Here is a 23,824-nt window from a genome sequence, read left to right on the forward strand (position 1 = left end):
CATCTGGGATAGAGATAATCTGTTGTATGCATCCTTATTACAGTCTTCAGAAATTGCATATATTTGTATTTCAGTAATATTAAATACAAGGGCTTTAGATATTCCTGGTGGAGCTCTGTCCCCAGATGCCACTAGTCAGCTGTTCTAGCACTAGAAAAGAAGTCCAGATTGACCCATGACTCTTTTGCCCCCACGTTCTTTTGCTTTCCATGTAAATGCTTTCACATAGAAGAGGATGCAAGATATTTCATTGTGGAAAAGGTGCTGAACAAAAGTATTCATATTTGAAGGATTTTTCTATTCAGATTCAGCAGGGAGCATAGAATCATGAAGGGCATACTTTTCCACTTTCAGACATTTCCTCTTAGGCTGAACTAATGGTTCAGCCATCGCTGAGCTGGGGTATTATTATCATATGCAAAGGTAACTCAGCAGTTTTTGAAACTCAGCAGCTAACATAAAGGTGGCCCTTCTGCATGCTTAGCTATTTGTGTATGTTCATAATGACAGTCTCATCAATTATATAAGAAGATGTGGAATACCTAAGCAGATTGTGCTTCAATCCACTTCCTTCCTTCCATACCCACCCGCGCACACATTCCACCTCACCTGAAGAAATCAGGTGCCGCCATTAGATAGTCTTGGGGAGTATTTCTCCAAGGTCATTCTAGGAGCCAGAAGTGGTTGGAGTATTATGAATCCTCAGTTAATGAGAAGAATCTGGAACCAACTGTTTTAACTTCCCACTGCTCTTGCAAAGAGTAGTTTGCTAGGGGCTGGGGAGGGGGGAATACCAAAAAATGAGGTTTGCCTTAGCTTAGATTCCACAGATGCTAGTCTGTCTTCTCATCTACAGTTGTTTTTAAGCTTCTAGTTAATTGTTTTCTCCCACTGAAATATCTAAAGGGTACTATCCTACTTAGGGCACTGACTCGAAGGACAATCTGCTCTCCATGGAGATTCTACCAGTCTCTAGAGAGCACCAGGATCGACTTTCAGCTTTTATGCTCCAAAAAGAGCATTTTTTGACATTTTTCAAGTGAATTAGGAAGAAAAGTCGGATATTGATCTTTGTAACAAAAATGTGAATTTGTGTGGCTAGGACAAGATTCATTACTTTGAAAAGTCAAGGGAAAATACATTCAGCAAGAAAAAAAAGTTACAGCCCAGGAGGACTAGAAAATTCTAAATAACTGGTTGCAAAAAGAGAAAAGATCAGTCACTGAATAAAAAAGTGACAGATAAGCTGCATTTGGAATTCTTTCTCATTCGTATCATCAGAATGTGTGGAATAAACTAACATATGTTTTCGAAAAGAACAGCTGTTCAAAATGGTTTGTGCCTCAGCCTTGAAAACCTCAAGCTGTAACTTAAAAGGAAAATGGTCTTTTCTCCCATATTTTTTCTCAGAGGGTTATTTCTAACATTCCTTGTCCCTCATTTCATCCACAGATGGTATCTGAGGCCCAAAGTCGAATGGCAGTTTGAGGGCTGGCTCCACTCTGTCAGAGAACCAAGGTTAAGCTTGTATTGTCTCTTGGTTGATGGCTCCCCAAACCCCACTGAAAACCTTGAGCTGCATAGATGATGAAAGATAATTTCCAGGGCAATATCTATCTTTGCTAGAACAATGCTGTGTAGTTACACAAGGGCCAAATAGCACCTGATGTCCCAAACCCGAGAATTAGGGAGCCTGAATATTCTTAGTCACCTCAGGGTATGGAACATCATGCCTGACCAGTCAGATTTTATTGCTCCAAACCTTAAGGTTTGTGAAATTCAATCCAGAGATCTCTTCTTGGACCTTGACTTGGATACCTGAACTTGGGTTTCACATAAAAGGGGGCAAGTTATCCCACCAGCTGCAGGCCTCCCAAAAGTCAGACTGCCTTCAGGTCAATGGCTCAACAGTAGTAGCTTCTACTAGCTCAAGGCCAATGTAATTCTTGGAAGGGTCTGCTTTTTCCCCCCAGCAAGGGCATTTGTGAATAGCAGGCTACCTTATGAGCCTACAGGGCAGTAATAGAGATGAGGCCCCTAAAATCCCAAGCAAATGTGTCAGCAGGAAGGTCTAGACCAAAGCCAGTCCACTCTGTGTCTAGAGAGTGGCACAAACGAAGGTCACTTATTTATGCAACCATTATTTGCTAGGTACCTGTTGTATGCAGGTTCTGTGCTAGGCACTAAATGTATGTTTTCTCATTGAATGGGTTACAACAAAACTATGAGGACTATACTGCCAATCCCTATTTACAAGCCTTTCTGGGCTCAGAGAGGTTGAATAAGTTGCTAGGGGCTCACAGAACCAGTGAGGGGAGTGCCACCTCTTTGGCACATGAAAGGGAGCTGCCTGGTCTGCATCAAGGACTGGGAAATTTGGAAGGATGCTCCTCTACCAGAGAGAAAATGACTCCCCAGAGCAGAGGAAATGGGGTCCTTCTTCCTGGGAAACAGTGGGCCTGAGGCCTTGGGAGGGATTTCAGGGGTCAGGGAAGGGTGAACTTTGGGCTCTTGTCTCTGTCGGTGGTAGTGTTCACTATGAAAATTCCTATGTCTGGTGACAAAATTATATGTGGGGACCCAGAGTGGTTTCTAAGCATGTAGTTAGAGTTCATGGGGAGAGGAGGAAAATGAAGGTCAGAGATATTCAAGGATGGATGGTGTCTGCAATGGCAGTTAGCAGCCAAACACAAGAGAAAGCTCTCACCTCCCCTGAAATGTCCTGTTTTGAATCACAGAGCCTGTTCCTGTCTGACAGCCCCCCACACCATTTCCAGACATGCCAGATGGCCTCACTGACCTATTTCAACACAACTAGAGCAGAATGATTCCCGTGTTGGCTTCGGGTAAGTTTCAAGAAAGGTGGGTTTCTCTGTTTCAGCCAGAGCTGGACCATCAGGTTGCTGCCAGCAGGCACATTCTTTGACCTTCTGCGGTGGGTCCACAGAGTGGAACCAGGTGTTCTTTCAGCCCATGCCAGAATGTATTGGCCGCCCAACTGGCCACCTGCCTCCACCCCACCGACCGGGCTTTGGCTGGCCCTCTACCAAACAGCTGTGCCGGGAGCCACAGGTGGCCGCCCACGCTTGTGCCCAGGCCAGCAGCTGCATTGGCCTGACTCAGCCTGGCAAGATGGACCTCGTGTGCCTCTGCCCCTCTGCCCCAACTTCTCCCCAGCCAACGGCTGGGGAGAAGGACAACTAAAGCTTAAATACCCTAGGAAATGTTTTTGTGGTCTAAAGGCAACTAATAAATATACTGTTCTCTTCCCTATCATCAATTTTGGTATTTTATTTTTAAGGATTCAAATTAATCTGATGTAAATGAATAGACATTTAGTTTCTGTTTTAGGGGGTACATTATTGTAAATATAAAAATCACTGGTGCTATATATTTATGAATATAAAGACAAAGGAGGGGCACCTAGCTGGCTCAGTCAGTGGAGCATGAGACTCTTGATCTCAGGGTTGTAGGTTCAAGCCCCATGTTGGGTGTAGAGGTTACTTACAAATAAAACCTTAAAAAATTTTTTTAAAAAGATAAAGCAGGAAGACATCTCAACTTCAAAAAAATAGTCTCTGGGAAATCATCCAAGGTATCTAGATAATAAATACATACAAGAATATTCTTTGACACACTGGAAAAACACACACAGAAAGTGGCTAAAATAGGAGTTTGAATTAAAGTGGGCAGCAAAACAAAAGATGTTCTCAGCCAAACTAACTGCAATAAGAAATAATTTGATTTATAATTTTATTTTATTTTTTAAAATGTGTTTAATGTTTATTTATTTTTGAGAGAGAGAGAGAGAGTTGGGGAGGGGAAGGGAGAGAGGGAGACATAGAATCTGAAGCAGGCTCCAGGCTCTGAGCTGTCAGCACAGAGCCTGATGCGGGGCTTGAACTCACGAATAGTGAGATCATGACCTGAGCTGAAGTCGGATGCTTAAGCAACTGAGCTATCCAGGCGCCCCTTATTTTATTTTTTTTTAAGTTTATTTAGAGAGAGAGAGAGAGAGAACCAGTGGGGAAAGGCAGAGAGAGGAGGACAGAGGATCTGAAGTGGGCTCTGCACTGACAGCCTAGAGCCCATTGCAGGGCTCAAACTCAGAAACCGCAAGATCATGACCTGAGCTGAAGTCAGACACTCAACCAACTGTGCCACCCAGGCACCCTGATTCATAATTTTAAACTTTCACACAGAAAAAAGCAAAATTGAGAAATTAAATATTTTATTTTGAGATTAAAAAGTGTATACTGAAATTTTGAAACAAGTTATTAACCTATAGCCACATTTAGTTTTGAAGATTTTCTGAATGTAAGCTAGGAAGATGTTATTACCTACTACACTTAGGGTCCAACTTCCCACCAATGTGGCAAACTTTTGCTGCAGGGAAACAGAAGGAGACACACTGTTTTATTTCATGCCACATTTGATGTCAACTAGAGAAAGTACATGTACCAACCGTCTCTTATGTCTGGCTTTTTTTTTTTTTTTAAGTTTATTTATTCATTTTTAAGTAATCTCTATACCCAACTTGGGGCTGGAACTCACGATCCCCAGATCTGGAGTTACAAGCTCTTCTGACTAAGCCAGACAGGCCCCACTGGCTTTTTAAATCAATACATTAGAACTTAACACTCCAGAGGAGTGTTGTACCCTTCAAAGTAATCACTGGAGATCACTCTGTACTCATTGTAAGAGTAAAATCATCATTCAAGACAGTTTTTAAATTGTTTGTTTGAACTATCTCCCAGGGTAGAATGGATTTGAATTTTGCAAAAGCCCAAAACCAAATCTGGTGAGTAATCTGCATATACTCATTTTGGCTACAAATATCTTATGTGTTTTACAAACTGACCCCAGGTGATACCACAAGAGGAACTCCAAATATGCTTTGAGTGACTACTTTAACGGATTTCACTCATTTGCATAGAAAAGTGCTGGTGTTTTGTCTAAAAACTGTGGGCACTGTTTTACAATCCAACTTAAAATTAATATAACATTTCACTAAATGTTTTACTACTGCAAATTCTAAAATTGGCTGAAAGATTGGACCACCTAAATGGCATGTTATCTATTAAGGAGAAGAAAGATCTCTGACCTCCCAGGGTTGAGTAACCCTTCAATTCAGGAAGCCAAGCCACTTCTCAGAGCCCGGAAGTTAGCACACAGCTGTCCTTAGAGGATTCTCCTTCCTGGAGTCTCTGAAGAAAAAACTAAACCTGATCTTCCAGAGGGCTAATTAACCAGGGTCTGTCAGCAACATTAATGAAGCTGTGGCTGAGTGTGTGGGACTTGGAGCTCTACTTCTTTACCACGGAGTCAGCGACCATACAGATGGGCCCCTACTTACACAGTTCTGCTTCTGTTCCACTTACATAGCTTGAATCATTTTCCATTTGCTCACATAATTCCGAGATGAGCCTGGTCTTTAACTGGCTGTGTTGGGCTAACAATCCAGTTTCCAGTGTCTTCCGCCGTGGCCCGTCTTCCTCCTAGAGTTTTCAAGGAAGTTGTTAATGATACGTAAACAGATATGTAAACAGAGACTCTAAAGGAATTCTGAGAGTACGTCTCTTGAAGAGGATAGTTACTCCCTATTCATCAAACTTTGAAGTATGAATTTTCACCCTGGGTTTGTTATAAAACAGATACTCCTATATCAAGATCAAAATCAATGTTTTTTTTCCCCAACATTTTGCTGGAACATGCCTCACAATCCACACTTTTTACATCCCTTATGCTACCCCTCCCCCAACCAAATCATTTTAAATTCACACCCTCTCTCTCTAAACAACTTTAAAAGAGTCTCCTTGGGTGGCAAGGAATTCTTGTTTCTCAAAATTAACTGTGACAGCCAGGGTCACTGACACTGTTGGAGTCCATTGTCACTATGAATCAAGAAAACTTCACTTTAAACTTGTTTATATCCCCCCCACCAATAGTTTAACCAGATTGGTCTTTTTTATCAATTTCATAATAATTCAGTTGCTGATAATTAACTAGGAGAAAAACCCTGATAAGACAGATAGACGGGGCCCCTTCAGGGAGTTCTAATGAAGCAGAGAGGGAGTTATTATGTATATTTATTTTTAAATGTATTATTTATTTTTAAGAGAGAGAGAGATTGAGAGCAGGAGAGGAGCAGGGGGTGGGGGAACAGAGAATCCGAAGCGGGCTCTATGCTGTCAGCACAGAGCCCATGCGGGGCTCAAACTCATGCCGTGAGATCATGACCTGATCCTAAGTTGGATGCTTAACTGTCTGAGCCACCCAGGCACCCCTGTTATGTGTTTATTTAATGCAATGTCCTCTACAAGAGTAAGGGCTGCTGAGAAATGAGAGGTGTTTCTTATAGTGTTGAAAATATGCAATTTAATGTCCTTCACTTAGGCAAGAAATCACCAACTTCTGTTTGTCTGTTTTTGTTTTTATTTACTTTGGGAAATGTCACACCTATGCAAAAGTAGAGAGACCAGTTTAATGATTCCTCCGTCACCCAGCCTCCACAATTAGCAACATGAACAGTTTTGTTTCCATCTGCCCTTCTCCTCTACTGTGCCATATCTGAACAGAAGCAGACATCAAATCATTTCACCTTTAAATACTTTGGAATGTTGGGGGGCCTGGGTGGCTCACTTGGTTGAGTGTCCAACTTCGGCTCAGGTCATGATCTTGCAGTCCCTGAGTTTGAGCCCCACATTGGGCTCTGTGCTGACAGCTCAGAGCCTGGAGCCTGCTTTAGTCTCTGTGTCTCCCTCTCTCTCTGCCCCTCCTCCGCTTGTGCTCTGTCTCTCTTTGTGTCAAAAATTGATAAACTTTAAAAAATATATACTTTGGAATGTATCTCTAAAAGATAAAGACTCTTAAAAAAAAACAGCTAGCTACTGTTAACAAGATATTTATATTTTCATTGTAAAATTGAATTTGCTCAGTACTGTCACCAAATTTGGGGAAAGTAATCATAATTGTACACACCACTTAATGTGCACCTATTATGGGCTCTACTCCAGGCAGTATTATTATAGGTGCATTCTGTCCCTGATCTTGTCATCATTATTGATTTTCTAGAGGAGGAAACTGGGGCTGGGAGAAGTTGAGAGATGCCTCTTCTGGCAGGTTGAGCCTCGCAGGCCTGCAGAAGACCAGGATTTATGAGAAAACAACTCTTACACCACCACTGCCTGTACTGTTTCTCTGCTGCAAATCACATTTGGGAAGAGGAACATCCAGGTCTCTGCTTGTTGGTCCCAGAAGAGTGTTATAAAAACAAGTAACTCATGGAGAAAACAAATTTCCTCTGGCCCTTCTGCCCATGGCTGCTCTGAGCTTTAGTCACATAAGACAGTGTTCCATGGTGTAACTGCCCGGTTGCTGCAAATGACGTCAGCCATATTTTTCTTTACTATCAGCATGTCAAAAGCTACCCTGGTTAATGACACGTCTCTCAAACTTCTCCTTCAGTCTCCAAGTCCATTGCAAAATTTCCAGCCGTAACCGTTAGTAAGTATAGCCAGGCTCAAATGTGGATTAAAATACATAATTAAAAGTTATTTTCGTAGGGAAGTGTTGTGATGTTAACAAATTGCTTTCTGAAAACTGATTTTTTTTTTTTAATGGGATAGTGTAGAAAGAGAATAATAAAACAAATAGAGCCAGTGTTAACAACTGGTGAATACAGGTGATGGGTAGGTACATGGTAAGAAGAGTTCATCCCCATAGTAAGTGTGTGTGTGCATCTGTGTGTGTGCATGTGTCAGCGTATATGGGAAGGGGGCGCTGGGGTGTGTATGGAGAGTGAAGAGAGAGCAACAGTGTACTGATATCATAGTCAAAAAAGCTAAAGCGTAGGGAACTGTTCTTCCCTTTCCTTTCTCTTCTTTCTAAGCAGGAAACGGAGTGAAGGGCAAGAGTTGGACTCACAAGTCCTGCATGTAAAGAGTGGCCAGAAAGGAAAGCAACTGGGCTAAAAACCAATTCTGAGTCCCAGTCCAAGAATGAGTTTTTCTCAAGTCAGAACGGTGGTTCCCAGACTTTCAGATTTCATGGACCAGTAAAATTTCAAAACTACTTTGGATTCTGATGTAGAATTGCTAACTTTTTACTTTGCCAAGTAAGGATATTAAAAAAATAAAATAAAAAAATCTATCAGTTACTATTACCATAAAAGGCACCTTTGTAAAAGAAAGTACATTTTAACTCCAAAAAACTAAATACATTTCACTTTAGTAAAAGTCACTACATTGTCCTTATTTTTGCATTTAACATATTTTCAAATAAGACTTTCTGCTGCAAATACACACAACTAAACGAGTGATTTAAGCACTAAAGGCAGGATAGTTCCAGAGTGAAGCCTACTGTTCTACAAGGTCCTGAAGGACCCAAGGGCTCCACTCCCACCTTCCCCCTCTCCCTGTCTCTAGGTGTCCATGGCTCCCTGCATCTGTGGGACAGTGACAAGTAAGGCACACATAGAAGAGCCAGCAGCTAGTGAAGATGAGAGGCTACTTCTGCTGGTGTGTCAGTTTCAGGGAGGAAGAGTGTTCACAGACCCCCAGCAAATTTGCCGTTAGGACGCAGTGACCAGAACTGAGCCACACTCCATACCTAGTACCTGTAAGACCGAAACGGCCTGCAGTATTTTTGCCTCTCTACTGGAAGCTGCCTCTGCCACGAGAGGCAGGGATCAGCTATTTGTAGGTCTAAGGGACTATATCAGGTCTCTGAAAGCCTCACCTGGGGCTACCATGAGTTTGAAGCCCAATATTTGGGAGCTAATCACTTAAAGCTTTCCTTGATGAGGCCTAATGAGCATATATCTACAGTCTAAGAAATGCTTTATTTAGTCTCATCCAAGTTTAGAGCAAAAATTTGTGTAAATAACCATCAAAGTCCTCTTGCATTGCAAGGGAGCCTGAAGAAGCCTGGCCAAATGATATCATAGCTCTGTTGGGAAAAGCGTGAATAATCTCCCATCATTTTACCCCCAATTGCATATGGACAATTACTCATCTTTATTAACAGCCTTCTTGAATTATTCATGAAAGCAAAGGTATTCAAACCCACAGAACCCGCGTTGCCATATAAAGGAAATTCTAACAGCTCCTGGTGAGAGGGGTTAGTGTAATTAAAACGAACTTTTTACTCTGTTGACAAGCCATGAAAAATGTGATAACCCACAAATAATTTTAAAACAATGTTTTAGCCTGAAGTTGCAGTCTCTTTCATGACATGTACCACCTCTGAAATTGTATAGAAGATAAATTACAATTTTAAGCAAAAACTGAAGAAACAGATTTCCAGGATAAGATGACAGAGTGAAGCAATAAGGTGGAAGCTCTCTTCCTCCCACCTAACAAAATGAAACAAACAAATAATGACAATAATAATAAGCCAGCAGCAAACAAATTAGAGAGGCAGAATAATTTTCTGCTGCCAGTATTGAAAAATGGTCCCTGAGGAAAAGTCTGGTGCAGCCCACAGTTAGATACAGCTTCTAATGTCTCCCCCACCCATCATAAATGGTAGGTAGAAAAGAAGGTGAGTCAACAAAATCCAACAAAATCCTGAAATTCGCATTAGTACTCTCCATCATGGAAAAGAAGCAGAGTCAGGGGCTAAATAAGGTGGCTCAGGCAAAAACAGGGAAATTCAAGAGCAGAAGTCCCTGCCTACCACAACTGCAGGGATAGGAAGGCCACAGTCTCTGAAAAACAGTATGCATGCTCCTCAGCAAGTAAATGTAGGGTTAACCATATGTTCCAGGAATTCTATGTTTGGGTGTATGTTCAAAATAATTGGAAAGAAAAACTCCAAGAGATATTTCTTTTACTTTTGTTCATAGAAACATTATTCACAGTAGTCAAAATGTGGGAGCAACCTAAGTGCTGTGGACAGACAAATAAACAGAATGTGGGAGCACCTGGGTGGCTAGTTGGTTAAGGGTCCAACTTCAGCTCAGGTCATGATCTCATGGTTTGTAGAGTCAGGCTATCTGCTGTCAGCATAGAGCCTGCTTCAGATCCTCTGCCCCCTTCTGTCTCTGCTCCTCCCATGCTTGCGCAATCTCTCTAAATAAACATTAAAAAAATGTGGTTATCATACAGTAGAATATTATTCAGCCTTAAAAAGGAAGGGAATTCTGGGGATGCCTGGGGGGCTCAGTCGGTTAAGTGTCCAACTCTTGATTTCAGCTTGGGTCATGATTTCACAGTTCATGAGATTGAGCCCCACACTGTCAGCGTTTGGGATTCTCTCTCTCTCTCTCTCTCTCTCTCTCTCTCTCTTTCTTTCTCTCTCCCTCTCTCTCTGCCCCTCCCCTGCTCATGTGCACACATGCTCTCTCTCCGTCTCTCTCTCTCAAAATAAATAAACTTAGAAAGCAAAAAGGAAGGGAATTCTGACATATGCTACCACATGGATGAAACTTGAGGACATTATGCTAAGTGAAATTAAGCCAGTCACAAGAAAGCAAATACTGTGTGATTCCACTTACATGAGGTACCTAGAGTAGTCAAGTTCATAGAGACAGAAAGTAGGAGGATGGTTGCTAGGAGCTAGAGAGAAGAGTAGTAAAAAATTAGTTTTAATGGGCACAGAGTTTCTATTGGAGAGAACGAAATGTTCTGGAGATGAATGATGGTGATGCTTGTAAGACACTGGATATGCTTATGCTACTGAACTGTGTACATAAAAATGGTTAAGCTGTAAATTTTATGTATCTTGGACCGCAATTTCAAAAAGAAAGAAATTCCAGGGGCCTCTGGGTGGCTCAGTTAGTTAAGTGTCCAACTTTGGCTCAGTTCATGATCTCATGGCTTGTGAGTTCGAGCTCCACGTCAGGCTCTGTGCTGATGGCTAAGAGCCTGGAGCCTGCTTCAGAATCTGTGTCTCCCTCTCTTTCTGCCCCTCCTCTGCCCATACTCTGTCTCTCTCTCTCTCTCTCTCTCTCTCTCTCTTTCAAAAATAAATATATATTAAAAAAAGAAGGAAGAAATTCCAGAAGGTCTTGCCATCTTCTAAAGCACTGTGCAGATTTTGGGAAAAGATCCTAAGCCCTCAAGATACACTAGCTAGATAAGTGGATCATGATACAGGGCTGTGATGGAATGTATTGTGGTTCCCAGCTGCTCCCCTGCTTCCCCCATCCTTGCCCTTTGCCATGTGACTTGAAATGGTCCCTGCTATGGAATAGAGTCTGCTTCCCTGCCCCACTGACTTTGGGCTTGGCCATATGACTCACTGTGTTTAGCAAATGGAATGTGAACAAATGTGATATACTTTATATCCTGGTCAGTGGTGGTTGGTTTTTTCTCATTTCCTTCTGCCATGAGATTGTCTTGTCCAACATGGGTACTGCTTGGATGATTTCCATCTTGGATATTCATTTGAGTTCCCTGGAAGGACACATCCACAGTAAGTACAAAGAAATGTTGACGTGTTAGCACATATTGTGTGTAGCAATAGAGTGATCCTCTTGCACTACATTTTCTTGTCTCCATAACCCTCTCCCTCACTTCCTCCATTAGGGGAAACACTTCCTGAAAATGCTCTTAGAATGTTCTTTTCCACCACATGCTTGGCTTCACAATCTTGTGAGCCAGGTTCTAGCTGAGGATGACTATTCTGAGATTGTGTTGTGCAATCTGTCCTCCTCCAAATTTATCTAGAGAAATGAAAAGAGCCCATCCTTATGAGCTCATGGGACAATCCTGGAGCTCTTGCCAGAGCATCAAAAGGAAAAGCCATTGCTTCAAACAGACAGGGGTATCCAAACCTGGCGGGGTAGGGACGTTACTCACCATAGCCCAATCCCTCACCTTTCTTCCTTAGCTCAAATAAATACACTCTCCATTGTTCTTGGTTTTCTTTTCTATTTCAAAATTAAAATTTTTTTTCTTCTACTTGAGATGTGTAAGTTGTTAAATCTGGGGCAGATCCTTTCTTTCCCGATGTAACTCTACAGGAATTCTCGCCTCTTCCCTCAGTGTCTGCCCAAAATAGGTACAGTTATGAGAGCTGCCGCTGCCCACAAAGTTCAGGCTGCTGTCCCTTGGGCTGCGGAGCAGACAGAGGGAAGGAGAGAAGGTTTTTTGCTAAGAAGGCCTGTGGCAGAAGCCTGGATACATAAACTTGCCAGACAGAAAATAGCCCAAGATGATGATCTCAACTTATTCCTGATTGCTAATTTCTGGTTGCTGTACTGAACACAGAGTTAGAAACAGTGTGTGCTCGGAGGGTTTGCAGTCTAAACTGCCAGTGGTATGCCCTGTGCATGAGGCTGGTCAATAAATATTATTTGATGAGCCGGCAGTCTGTTAGTAGGGAGGGACTGGCTCTCCAAATAGCTCAAGCACTCAGTCCAAGAGGAGAGAAATGAGATTCTGCCAGAAGTTGAAAAGTAGTAACAAAATGATGAATAATCATGCCTATTTATGAGCAGGGAGTTTTTTTATACCACAGGCCCAGGTACTTTTGAACACAGCTCCCAACCCTGCCCAGTGGCCACAGGAAGTATGAGGGACAGAATCATCCCCATTTTTGAGGAGGAGAAATTGAGTTATGAAGACATGAGTCAGCTTTTCCGTGGTCATATGGTACAAATAGTCCCAGAGTTAGGTTTCCTGCCTTCCAGCCAAGGAAGGCATTTTTCAGATCTCTGGCCTCCTTCACAGGACTCTTCTGATACAAGTGTCACCTGCCAAACATCCAAAAAAGACCCAACATGGCTTTGGCTTTGATTCCAAGCTGGCAAACACTTGGTAATGTGAAATGGAGACCTTCCCCAAAAGGGGCAGGGGGAGAGCAGAGCAGGAGTAGGTGTGGCCCAGATCAGCGTCATGTGCTGGAGGGAAGCATACAGACACCAGACACCTCTGCTGTCCCTGATGTGTGGCCCTCCACAGGTGACAAACAAGAAAGACTTGCCCCACCCCCCGTGATCAGATCGCCAACTGAGACACTGGATAACACAGTTGGCAAATAACAGACTCCACATGTGGCTGGCTCAGCTCAGCCCCATCTTTGAAAATGAGCATATGGTTCAAAAAACCCTGTAAGTGCCCACAGGCATTGCTGCCTAACTTCAGCTGGTCTGGGACAATTTGAAATGCCTCCATCCAACTTAAGAAAACCAACCAGCTTCCCCACAGGCATAGTTACCAGGTTGATTATCAGTAAAGGGAAAAAAATCAATACACTGAATAATCCTGAAAAAAAAAAAATGAAATGGGAGCCAACTAGTTTAACTAAAGAAGCAAGATACTTATTTAAAAAAAAAAAAAATTAGGGATGTCTGGGTGGCTTAGTCAGTTGAATGTCCCGCTTCGGCTCGGGTCATGATCTCAAGGTTTGTGAGTTCAAGCCCCACATCAGGATCTCTGCTGTCAGCCCAGAGCCCACTTCAGATCCTCTGTCCCCTTCTTTCTCTGCACCTCCCCCACTCACCTGCATGCATGTGCACACACTCTCAAAAATAAAAATAAAGCATTAAAAAAAATTAAAAACCAAGGGCGCCTGGGTGGTGCAGTCGGTTAAGTGTCCGACTTCAGCCAGGTCACGATCTCGCGGTCCGTGAGTTCGAGCCCCGCGTCAGGCTCTGAGCTGGTGGCTCGGAGCCTGGAGCCTGTTTCCGATTCTGTGTCTCCCTCTCTCTCTGCCCCTCCCCCATTCATGCTCTGTCTCTCTCTGTCCCAAAAATAAATAAAAACGTTGAAAAAAAAAATTAAAAAAAAAAATTAAAAACCAAATTTAAAAGCCAATTCACCAAAGAAGACAAAACACAAAGCCAGGAATTGCCATTCGGTAGAGATTTGGCATATTTAGTGTGGTGGACCAGCTGTTGGAAATGACAGGATTGTTGTTGATGGGTCCAGACCTCCGGGGAGATGGATTTTGGATGGTGTTGCCATGGCCTGATAACACTTGTTTACATCTGTTCCTTGTAATACTAAAACAGCATTGTACTCCATGCCCTATGCCTCAGAAACCTAGCTGCTGTCCTCTTGGAAGTACAGACAACCATGTCTTTAAAAGAATCTCCCAAGTATAGGTCAGCTAGAGGGCATAGGTGACACTGGCAGAAAAAGCACTAGATGAGGGGTCAGAAGAGGTGTTTTCTACCTCTGCCTCTATCACCTCTTTGGCTACAGTTTCCTTTAGATAAACTGGAGCTCATACTTACCTAGCACACGTGTTGATGTGAGGCTCAAATGACATCCTCAGTGTAAATGCAAGGTCTTGAGGTTGTTGGTGTCCCAAGGCATTGGCTTGTGGTAGATCTCAAGGTGGTCCTGTCCCGCCATCTCAGTCACATGTGGGCTTGGCCTGCCACTGCCCCTCGGTCCTTGGAGTGTAAATGTGCTGCTCTTTGGATATTCCTGTGGTTGGATCATCATTCCTGTTGGTTGATCGTCAACTAGTAACTGTAATGATACTCCAGTGTATGCCCTGTTCCTGGAGCATGTTTGCTAGAATCCAGTGTTGGCTCCAGTTCAAGCAAAGGTACTGAAGACTCTGGAAATGCCTAGACTATCTTCTAAGCTTGCCCCAAGAATCAATCCTACAGAAGATCATCTGACAAATCCTGAGACTCAGCCCTATTCTCTCTATATTAAGGGAGAGGACTGAGGAGCCAGGACTAAAAACTGAAATCCAACATTTAATGAGACAAAAATCTTGAGATGATCACAGTGAATGTATGAAAACAAAAGACACACAGAAATCATGAGTTGAAGTTAGATTGTGAAGGACTAGAGTTGATGCCTTTCAGCATATCTGCTTAGCCCCTCTTCATCCTTCAGGTGAGAACCTCACAGCCATATCTGGGTCATATGGCCCTGCTTCCTTGGCTGTAGCCAATAAAGTGGCACCTTGGTGTGGATGGACTGATGGAACTCCCCAGAATGTGGAGCCAAGACTCAAGGATGTAGCCAGTCTCTGGGCGTGGCTGGACCAGTGGGACATATAAACTTGTGCTCTGTGGAGTGGACATCTTATGCCACGTGCATTGAGGCACAGAGAAAGCTGACCTAAATAGAGAGGAGAAAAAGCAGACACACAGAGACAGCCAGAGATGTGAGCCCATCAAACCCCAAGGAGGGAGTGGCTGCCTTAGTCTCTGACAGTGTCTCAAGGTTTGATTCTAGTCCGTTGTGAAAGGCACTTCCTTCCCTGCCATTCCGTGGGACACTTCTGAATGCTTATACCACATCTTCCTTTTTTCACTTACACTAGGTTGAGTTCACTTTTTTTTTTAGTTTATTTCTATTATTTGCATTCTAATAACCTTAAGGAACTTGAGAAACTTTGGTCAAATGAAGTCATTTAGACGTTATTCCACAATCTGTGAGAACAGTGCACAGCCAGTAAACCGGTAGCTCCTCAAACCATCACTTAAAGAAAATATTGAAATGTATCTGACACAACACCTTGCACTTAACAGCCACCCAATAAATGGTTCTTGAATTACATGAATTAAGTCATGTGTATGGCACTAACTGTAGTTCAGTAAGGGAGAGGAAAACAGTGAGATAGGTCTTACTAACCTTCAAGACAATTAGATGGGGCCGACTGGGTGGCTTAGTCGGTTAAGCCCAACTTAGGCTCAGGTCATGATCTCACGGTTTGTGAGTTTGAGCCCCTTGTTGGGTCTCTGCTATCAGTACGGAGCCTGCTTAAGATTCTCTGTACCCCCCACCCCAGCCATGCATGCACCATCTCTCTCTCTCTCTCTCTCTCTCTCTCTCGCTCTCGCTCTCTCTCAAAAATTAAAAATAAATAAATAAATAAATAAATAAATAAATAAATAAGGCAGTTAGATGATCTGGTATTTAGATGTTCATCTCTTTTAGGTAGTCTGTTTTCAGAATTTGTCTCTATATTCTCACATCTAGTAGTATTTAGATGGTACAAGAAAGGCAATATTTATGGAAACGTACAGTAATTACAGGCAATGGATATATACTTAAAAATATTTATAAGTAAAGATTTTGCCCAAATACATATAAATATTAGACAAATACTGGTGGAAGAGGAAACTTAGACATGTCCCTTCCAGTGATGCAGTACTTCTCAACCCTGTCATTATGCTCTGCAGGTATCCCCCCACTTTTCAAAAGTTTGCCTTACACCACTTCAATTTTATGAAAGACCTGCATTAGTACCTGTTTTCACTAATTGAAAGAAGTCCAAAGAGGAATTTTTTGCTTTTACCAAAAAAAAGGTGAGGGGCGCCTGGGTGGCTCAGTTGGTCAAGTGGCCAACTTTGGCTCAGGTCATGATCTCATAGTTTGGGAGTTTGAGCCCTGTATCGGGGTCTGTGCTGACAGCTCATAGCCTGGAGCCTGCTTTGGATTCTATGTTTCCCTAGGTCTCTGCCCTTCCCTCACTCACACTCTGTCTCTCTCTCTCAAAAATAAATAAACATTAAAAAAAAATTTTTTAAAGGTGAAAAGCAAAAATCACATTCAGCATTTTTTAACATTTATTTATTTTTGAGAGACAAAGAGTAACAAAGCGCAAGTGGGAGAAGGGGGGGGAGAGAGAGAGAGAGAGAGAGACAGAGAGACGGAATCTGAAGCAGGCTCCAGGTTGAGTTGTCAGCACACAGCCCCACCTGGGGCTCAAACCCACAGACCATGAGATCATGACCTGAGCCAAAGTCAGAGGCTTAACCAACTGAGCCACCCAGATGCCCAATATTTAGCATTTGTTTTGCAGCAAGCCTTTATGGAGACACCCAAGCAACGAGAGTGGTACTGCCACAATTCTTCCGGGGAACTACCCTCGGCGTCTCAGCCTCAAGCTGCACAGCTTTGAATCTGAGTCTGTGAGTATCTGTGCTTTATCTCTATTTTGTGTATTCATTAGCAAAATGTGTCCTAAGGTATCAGAAAAACCTAAGAGGGATTGCTCTTTGGGTCTGGGAATGCTCAAAAAATATTCCCTGTAAATTAATGGGAATTACTCCATCACTTTACATCATTTTGGTCTATGAAAGGTTTCATAAGAGCACCCTACTGCCAGATAGTGGGGGTGGGAGTGGGGGGGGGGGGGACTTGTACTGAAGACTATGCTAGGATGAGAGAGGAATGGGCACAGACAAACCAGAGAATGAACACATAAATCACCACACGAGAGGATTTACTATTAAAGAATGAGGTCTTTGACCAGAGAATATTTGGCATGGAGATGAATTCTTAGTCTTTATACCTATCTTTAAAAATTTTAAAGATTTTCAGGTTGGAGAGAAAATAGACTTGTCATGGGCTATTCCAGAGAAGGAAACTGCAGGGGTACCTTTTTCATCCAAAACAAGCAATATTGTCCCAATATTATGTAGCTGGTATGTTTTTTCTTCCTCTTCTGTTAACAGCTACTGAGCCTTGCCTCACAGTGGGCCAGTCATGGAATCCATGCCTTGGCTTTTCCCATTGTTTGGTATGTGACCCAGGAATTTTCCTTTCCATTTGTATCTTAGTATGTTCAGTCTTTGATAACAACATGCCACAGACTGCGTGGTTTATAAACAACAGAAATTTATTTCTCACGGTTTTGGAGGCTAGAAGTTCAAGATCAAGATGTCAGCATATTCACTTTCTGGTGAGGCTTTCTTCCGATTCATAGCTGGGGTCCTCTCCTCGTACCCTCATGTGGTAGAAGGGGCAAGGGCATTTTATGGGGTCCCTTTTATAACAACACTCATCCCATTCATGAGGGTTGCACCCTCATGACCTAAGCACCTCCCAAAGGCCTCACCAACTAAGAAAGTCATCCTTGGGGTGTTAGACTTTCACCATATGAATTTAGGGGGCACACAGACATTCAGACCAGAGCAACTGGGTTTACGTTGCAAGCAGCTGAATGAGTCCTGCCCAGGATCTTTAAGAGCTGCCTGACAAGAAGCAGGCACTCTATCAACAGTCAGTTCCTAGCATGGGACATGTCCACAGAGGGGCAAGAAGCATCTTAAAGAGAACTTTGGAGGAAGATGTCTTTTGCGCTGTGATCCCTCTAGCTTCCTGATCGTTGAAAAATAGTAATATTCTCCCTTCACAAATTATTCACTGGGGACAAAAAATAATGCATAGTACATGCCACATAAAAAATAAAAAGACAGCAAAAGTTTATAAATAAATTAATACTATACCCAATTACAGTGCAAATGTATTACTCAGCTCATTTTATTAACATCTACCTCTCCTAGACTACAAGTTCCTTGAGGACAGAGTCCGCGTCTTTCTGTGTTTTCTTTTGTTTCTATATCCCAGGACCTGGCAAACACTTTTTTAAAGAACTGAAATTTAAGTGGATCTTTGTTTTTAATAGTTTTCAACATTTAAAGGAAACGACTTACTTTAATTCAGGGATTTACCTAAACCGCAGGTGTGCCCTGTCAGCTCAGGCTGTCATAACAAAATACCATAGACTGAGTAGCTTAAATAACACATATGTATTTCTCACAGTTCTGGAGACTGGGAAGTCCAAGATCAAGTTGCTAGCAGATTCACTTCCTGGTGAGGGCCCTCTTCTTGGCTTATAGAGGGCTGCCTCCTCATTGTGTGTTCACAGGGCATAGAGGGAACAAGCAAGCTCTGGGGTCTCTTTGTCTTCTTATAAGGTCGCCAGTCCCACCATGGGAACCCTACCCTCATGATCTCATCTAAACCTTAGTCACTGCTCAAGGATCCCACTACCAAATACCACACACTGAGGGTTAGGGTTTCAATATATGAATTTTGTGGGGACACAAACATTCAGTCCATAATATATACTTATTAGGAAGGGAAATTCTCCCCAGATGTCCTCTTGGAGGAAGGCTGTGCACTGGGTAGAGCTCTAATTTCCCAATTCCCTGCAGGTAGAAGAGGGTAGCCTCTTGGGAGGTGTTTGAAGCAGGCCTTTGCAAATCACAGGATGAGATTGGCCCTCCTGGTGGGATGTCCTGCTACTGTGAGATTATATTAGCATTATCGTTCTTCCCTTAGCCCTAGACTCGACAAGACATGGAATCTTCCCTCCAGAAATCAGTCATGGTTAAACAAGCCCCACCAAACCCCAAACACAAAGCGCCACGACTGTCCAAACTGAACGTCCTCAGGCTCAATGCAGTGCAGCAGAAAGTGTTAGAATGTTTAAGCAAGATTTCTTGAGGCTTTGACGGCCATTATTATTGGTGTCTGACTCCCAACTGGCTTTCCTCAAGATCTCTCAGATCACCACGGGGCAAGGGCTTCAGAACTCCCTTCCATAAATTATCGTCAGTCACCATCCAATAGCATCCATTGGATGCCGGGATTACCAAACATATGGAAGCAGTGAGGAATTTTGAGTCTTTGTAATCTTTTTTATGGGCTAGAGGCCTTTACAGGGTGAGGGTGACCAGACAGTACTGTGATCTCCATTCCTGGAGAGAGAGAAAACTTAAAAATCAGTTAAGTATGACATTTGGGCTTACTATTAACAAGCTCAAAAGTTTCCAACACCCTTCCACAAAGCCTCGCAGCCTCCAAATGACTTCAGCATCTCCGAGACAATCCACTGTGTGTCTGGGGCATCAATTTGATTTACAGAGCATTTCAAAATATTTATGTATTTTTTAGGGTTTCCATCACAGCCTCAGCCAGTAACCTGCTGTGTTTGAAAATGTCTGGGCAGTAATTGTCATTGTTTGCAACAGCTATTTTGGACTCCAGTGAGCACTGTGGCATTTTGTAGAATCTAGGAATGCAATTACCAAAGTTGTATACATAATCCAAGTGACCTCTTGGCTTCAGAAGCTCAACCCCTAGGAAAAAAAAGGATAACAACAGCAAAACGTTTGTTTAATTTTTCTTCTGTAGTTGGTCAGTGGTAGGTGGATTATATTATGGCCAATTTGGCAAAAACATGATTAGTGTAACAATTCCTTATAAGTACAAAACAATGTTGAATTAAACATACAAGAGAGAATATGACTGGGATGATGGGCTTCTCTGACCCACTTTCCTACCTAAGTGTTTGTGGAGGAAATTAGATACTGAGGGGATGTCTGGGTCCTGTAATGATTCATCCTTCATGATGCAAGAGATTGTTTTTTTACCAATTAGAAGAGGGCCCTCTTATGTCATTTAAAAACAAGTTGCTAACAGTCAAGAGGTTTGTGTAAAGCAAAAAAAATGTATTCAATAAGAAAGAGACCATTTAGAGTCAGTAAATGAATTTACAAGTTGCCCTGTGTGTCATTAGGGATTTAGGTTTTTTGGATCTTATCAGCTTCTGACAGGCTCAGGTTACTCCCAAATTATTTTCTCTTCTCCTGCCCTGTGTGTGTGTGTGTGTGTGTGTGTGTGTGTGTGTGTGTGTGTTTGGCTTTCGATACTATCTGGAAACTGTACTTCGAAAGTCCTCTCGCAGTGTGAAGCAGACTTGTTAGACTTAAGTAAAGGACAGATAAACACAATCTCTTGATTTCCCAGTAAATCAGTGGTTTGGGTAATTCCTGCAAGAAATACAGAATTGCCAAGAAACAGTGTTGAAATTTCCAGGTTTCCTCTCAGAAAGAACAATAATTCATGAGATGGAAATACCCGTGATCATTTTGCTAACACCTCTCAGGCTTACACAAGAACTCTCCCCTCCTGTCTGTCTGTAAGCATGTGTGGTGCCTGAGGATCTGAACCTGGGTGAGGCTCAAGCCTGGGCCACAGCTTTTTCTCAGACTTAGTGCTCAGTGGCTGACATCGCTCCCCATGCTGCCCAGGACCCCTTGTTGATGGTGGTCTTTGCTTTCCAGTTTGTTTTTAGCCTGCCAAGAAAAAACAAAAACAAAAACAAAAACACTAGAAAACTAAAATTAAACTGAACTTAAATGTATCCAGTGACTCAAGTCCATAGAAATGGTCACCCAGGTGACCTTGGGCTCTCTCACTGTTTGTGGTCTATTTTTATTTATTCCACTTCTTTACTAACCCCTTCACTTCATCTACTGTTTCCCCACTCTTATAAGGAATTATACTAAGTATAGGCCAACACACCCATGTCCCTCCTGCACACCCCCAAAACAACACGTATGTTCTGAAGCACTATTCTACACCCTAGGCCCGGCTCCCCACATGTCTGTGAGATTAGCAAACACAGCGCGCTAGAAGCACACACGGGCTGTCTCTGAAGAAAAGCATTGCCAGCCAGCCAATCTCAGTGGGGGAAGAGCTGCTTCAAGACAGGCTAATCATTCCCAGTCGAGCTGGGTGCTGCAGGACTGTGTGTAGACAGCTGTCGGCCATGGTTACAGAGAAGGCAGCCGGCCCTAGGAGGCTAGGGAGGGGTCCAGAGCCCAGACTCAGGCGGTACTCAGATAACGGTAATAATAATTATATCTGAAGTGTCCACCACCTAAAGAGGTGACCTCATGCACAGTCTCTTGATAAATCATCCAGAAAGCTCCAGCAGGAAGTTGTCCTCAAGGAGGATCTCTAATTTTTTTTTCTTTTCAGATTATGCACACGACCAAGATAAAATATCTTAGTGGCTACTGTTTACATAAATTATATGGCTCTGAAATGCCAATTTTGCATCCGGACAGGCAAATGTTTCAGCCTAGGGAGCTTTTATAATGTAAGCTTTACTAGGTACTTCCTCCCTCTTTCATGTATACTCAGTTACCCCGGTTTGTCTTTTATTACTGTAAGCATGGCTTTTGACTAAAGGAAATGAAAGAATTGACATTTTTGTGCATTCATTCATTCATTTTAAAAGGAGACTGATGCTTTTGTGATGTAAAGATGCTCCCTGGGAAGCAATGACAGCCTCTGCTGGAACAGAGGATCTAACAACAAATACATTATTCTTGTAGAATTTTTCCTTGTGCCAGGAAAGCAAAGTGATCTGGGCTTCGTGGGGGAAAGCTGCTCCAACCATGCGAATTCAAGGCACTGGTAAGGGCTCCAGATTCTCCCGTGTTCATTCCAACTGTAGGGTAAAATGCCTTGCACTGCTAGCTGCAAATTAACCCTTTAATATGTCTTTAGCTCTATTAGAATCTGGATACCGGAGGCATAGGGAGGCTACAAATTTCTCATCCATCATTTATGCCTGGGTCTGAATGAAAGATTTAAGAGGCAGATTCTGAAAGAAGGGCATCACACAATGTTAGAGTCCAAAGAGTCTTCAGAGAGTATCCAACCCAAACTCCCAGTCCTACTTTATACTTGTAAGTGGTCCTTGAACAATGCCAAGTCAGTCTGTGGGACAGGTCTGTGGGAGGGTTTCTCTCTGGAATTCTTTCGTAAAGCAATATTGGTCCTAATTCTGTTGCTTGGAGCAAAATATAAGATATTCTCTTTTTTATGTAAAGGCCTCCGAATCCTTGAGGATAATCATCATGTTTCCACTCAGTGTCCTGTTCTCGGTTCTGGTCTGTTTCGTCACCCTCTTTTCTTATGGTATGATTTCTGGATCCCTCAGCTCCTAACTGCCATCTGCTCAATACACTCTGGTAGACTGGTGTTTTAAAAATGTGGTGCCCAGAACTGAACACGATATTCCAGGTGTTCTGTGGGTCATGTTCCATGACCCAAACAATACAATTCTCTTTAAAGAGCCCACTCTGATATTGAGCTCAAGCCCAATTTTCTTCCTCATGAAGTGGTATCAAGTTGTGTCCCTCCTGCTATCCTATGCTTATTTTTAATATTGAATTTATGCTTATCTATATTTAATTTCTCCTTGATGCTTCCAGTCTTGGTTGTATCTTGATTCTGGCATCTTTTGTACTTGCTGTTCTGCTTAATTTTGTGTCATTCTCAAATGTGACAAACAGCTCTCCTATATATGTTTACCAAAGTCGTGGATAACAATTTTGAATAAGAGATGGACAAGTCTGAGGTTTGCACATGCCACTAAGGACCTTGCTCCAGATGGAAACAGATCCACTGAATGGCACTTTTGCATTCTGTTCTGTTGTTTTTTTTTTGTGTGTTTTGAAGTAGGCTCTGCACCCGACATGGGACTTGAACTCAAGACCTTGAGATCAAGAGTTACACGCTCTACCGAATGAGCCAGCTAGGCACCCTTGCATTCTGTTCTTACCCACTTCCAACCATGAATAATCTTTATATGTCTCACAACTAGCACAGTGCCTGGCACAGTGTGACTTAACTGTTTGCTGCATGAATGGCATCCACTATATTTCTCCACTACAACACACAAGAATAGACATTTTATATATGTCTTGCTAAATGGAATATAAATTCTGTCTGCACTGGCTTCTCTAATGTATTAATATAGTAGCCCATGTAAAAGGAAGTGAATTTGTTTGGAGTAACTAATTCAGAGTTGCATTTTTCCCCATCCAGGACTTCGACCTTGGCAGAGCATACCTGCCATAGTTGGAAGCTCAGCCTTATTTGGAGGTTGACTACTCTGCTGATTAAGTACTAGTCTTCAGTTTTCTCTGCTATCCTCCAGGAGCGGAGAGCCTTTCTGTGTGATACCTGGGAAGTGCTTTGCTTTCATATGTCATTTTCAATTGCCTGTTATTTGCTCTCAGCCATTTATTATCTTTTCCTAAATGTCCATGGAGCTTAGCAATAGCCACTCAATTCCATTGGCTATAAAGTTACTATTTGTCTCATTTACCTCAAAAGCCTGATACTTTGCTCCAGCTCTTATATACCCTTCCACTGGTATCACATTCCAATTCACCAAAACCGGAGGCTTTAACAATTAGACCTCCATGTTGTGCCACAGGCTATTTGTGCCCCACCTACCACCAACTAGGCTGTAAATGACCCAGCTTCAAAAGTGATCTTACAATCTGTGCTACCAGACTTCTTCTGGTACC

At 42.5% G+C, this 23,824-nt stretch overlaps 1 protein-coding gene across 1 annotated transcript in view; it reads left to right on the forward strand.

Moving 5' to 3' along the window:
- Positions 1-3,149, forward strand: part of ADAMTS6 (ADAM metallopeptidase with thrombospondin type 1 motif 6) — a 299,671-nt gene extending 296,522 nt beyond the window's left edge. The window contains exon 24 of the mRNA XM_086699957.1: positions 2,739-3,149. Within this exon, the coding sequence (XP_086556083.1) occupies positions 2,739-2,755 (17 nt within the window). The 3' untranslated portion in view covers positions 2,756-3,149. The remainder of the gene's footprint in view (positions 1-2,738) is intronic.
- Positions 3,150-23,824: the final 20,675 nt, after the last annotated feature.

The sequence above is a fragment of the Puma concolor genome, chromosome A1 (genome assembly GCF_028749965.1).
Source record: "Puma concolor isolate L17-30 chromosome A1, mPumCon1.1.hap2, whole genome shotgun sequence".
Classification (NCBI taxonomy): domain Eukaryota; kingdom Metazoa; phylum Chordata; class Mammalia; order Carnivora; family Felidae; genus Puma; species Puma concolor.